Here is a 1,875-nt window from a genome sequence, read left to right as displayed (position 1 = left end):
AAACCACCCCCCCCACCCACCCCACCCAACCCTTTCTCTGTCTTTTTCCTCCCCTTCCCCTTCTTTGGGGGAATCTTAATTCACTGGCTTTTCAATGCACAGAACCGGTGGAGGTATAGAAATCCATGGGAGGCTCCGAGGACAGGAGCTCGAATACCTGATGCAGGTAGGAGGAGGAGGAGGAGGAGGAGAAGGAGGAGAGGGGGGGGGGGGTTCTGCTGATTTCCTCAACAGTCTTGTCGGGTGTTCGCTAGTCCTATCGTCTCAGGACGGGTCGATATTACTTCCCCTGCATCCCCGCCCCCCTCTCCTCTGCTCCTTCCCTTCTTCTCTCTTTCCTCTCATGCTCTTGCTCTCAGCCTTCTTTCAAGACTAAGAATCTGGAGCCGCTAGCTAACGGTGGAGGACGTTGAGGAGGAGGAGGAGGATCTCAGGAGCTTGTTAGGTATGCCCGTTGTCACCACGAGCATGGGAGCTCTGGGTTTACATCGCCCTCCTTCTCCGGGGCTCAACACGACAGGTAAACTTCTGCTCTTGCTGCTTCCCCTGTCCCACTCCCTCTTCCCCTGTGGCTGCCCATGCTCGTCCTGCCCCTCCTCTCTTCCCTCGCTGCCTCTTGTTCGGCTTCCCTTCTCCTCTGGCCTCACTGACTGCAGGCGTCACGATCGTCGGAGCTCGCGCGCGAGAGTTTGCAGACGCTCTGATCAACCTCCTCCTCTCCGACCGCGACTGGTGAGCGGCCGACCAGCTGCGCGCGCGTGCTGAGCCAGCGAGCAGGGAAGAAGCGTCGGAGGCAGGGAGAAGATTCATCGAGCGAAACTTCCTCCCCAGACACTTGCAGGAGGAGATGAGGGCGATGATTGCTAGTTTGAACCAAGAGACTTGATCACTAGTCGCGAAGAAAGACATGCTAGACGACACAAACAACACAATGGATAACGCGAAGAAACATGTTGGATCGCATGAAGAAGTGAAACAAAACCACTAGTTTACCAGAGAACCATAACCCATAGCTCTTTGTATAAGGCGAATAGTCTACACAAGGTAACACTTTCACCGTTTCTCGTCAAGACACGCTTGCGCAACTTTCACAATGGCCCCTTCACCTGCAGCGCACAAGTGAAAACGACATCCTCATCTCCATCCATTGCAAGGAAGAAACTCCTAGAGCTCTCAGATAAGATCAAGTTCTACATCTTCATCGGACCAGGAGCTCTCAACCTCGACTAGCGAGGGAGGCTCGACCGATCTTGTTGATCTCCGAATACCTTCTTTTGATCATTGAGCAGGGAACGAAACCAGGGCAGGAGGAAGGGTTGTGGAGCAGCGCATGACATCAAAGAGAGAGCAACAGCAGAGAAATGATGAGAAGGAAGAAGCAGAGAGACAAGGGGAAGCGAAAAGTGGAAGTCGGTAAGGAGGAGCTGGAGCAGGAGCAGGATCAGGAGCAGGAGCAGGAGCAGGAGCTGGAGCAGGAGCAGGAGCAGGAGCAGGAGCAGGAGCTGGAGAAGGAGAAGGAGCAGGAGCTGGAGAAGGAGAAGGAGCGAGGAGAAGGAGCAGGAGCAGGAGCAGGAGCAGGAGCAGGAGCAGGAGCAGGAGCAGGAGCAGGACGTTCTCACCATCGTGCCTCCTGTTGTCGCCATCATCGCAGGCTTTCCTCCTCTGCTCGCTGCATGCGACAGAGCGGGGGGTGGTTTGCGTGGGGACGAGGGTCCTTTGATTGTTTTCAACTGACGGGAGTCAATGCGGCGAAGTTCCAGTAGAGTACAGCCAGAGGAGGAGGAGAGAGGAGGAAGAACAAGGTAGCGATGATGATGATGATGATGATGATGATGATGATGATGATGATGATGATGATGATGATGATGATGATGA

The 1,875-nt window shown here is 54.5% G+C and overlaps 1 protein-coding gene across 1 annotated transcript in view; it reads left to right on the top strand.

The window, feature by feature from the left end:
• GUITHDRAFT_145902 (hypothetical protein) overlaps positions 1-1,230 on the top strand; it is a gene marked incomplete at both ends in the record, with an annotated part of 3,133 nt that extends 1,903 nt beyond the window's left edge. The window contains 6 exons of the mRNA XM_005823135.1: positions 103-166; positions 235-273; positions 360-399; positions 446-520; positions 657-732; positions 1,155-1,230. Of these exons, the coding sequence (XP_005823192.1) occupies positions 103-166; positions 235-273; positions 360-399; positions 446-520; positions 657-732; positions 1,155-1,230 (370 nt within the window). The remainder of the gene's footprint in view (positions 1-102; positions 167-234; positions 274-359; positions 400-445; positions 521-656; positions 733-1,154) is intronic.
• Between the last annotated feature and the right edge of the window lie 645 nt (positions 1,231-1,875).

The sequence above is a fragment of the Guillardia theta genome, assembly GCF_000315625.1.
Source record: "Guillardia theta CCMP2712 unplaced genomic scaffold GUITHscaffold_113, whole genome shotgun sequence".
Lineage (NCBI taxonomy): Eukaryota > Cryptophyceae > Pyrenomonadales > Geminigeraceae > Guillardia > Guillardia theta.
Note: the sequence above shows the minus strand (reverse complement) of the source record. Positions and strands in the feature narration are given on the sequence as shown.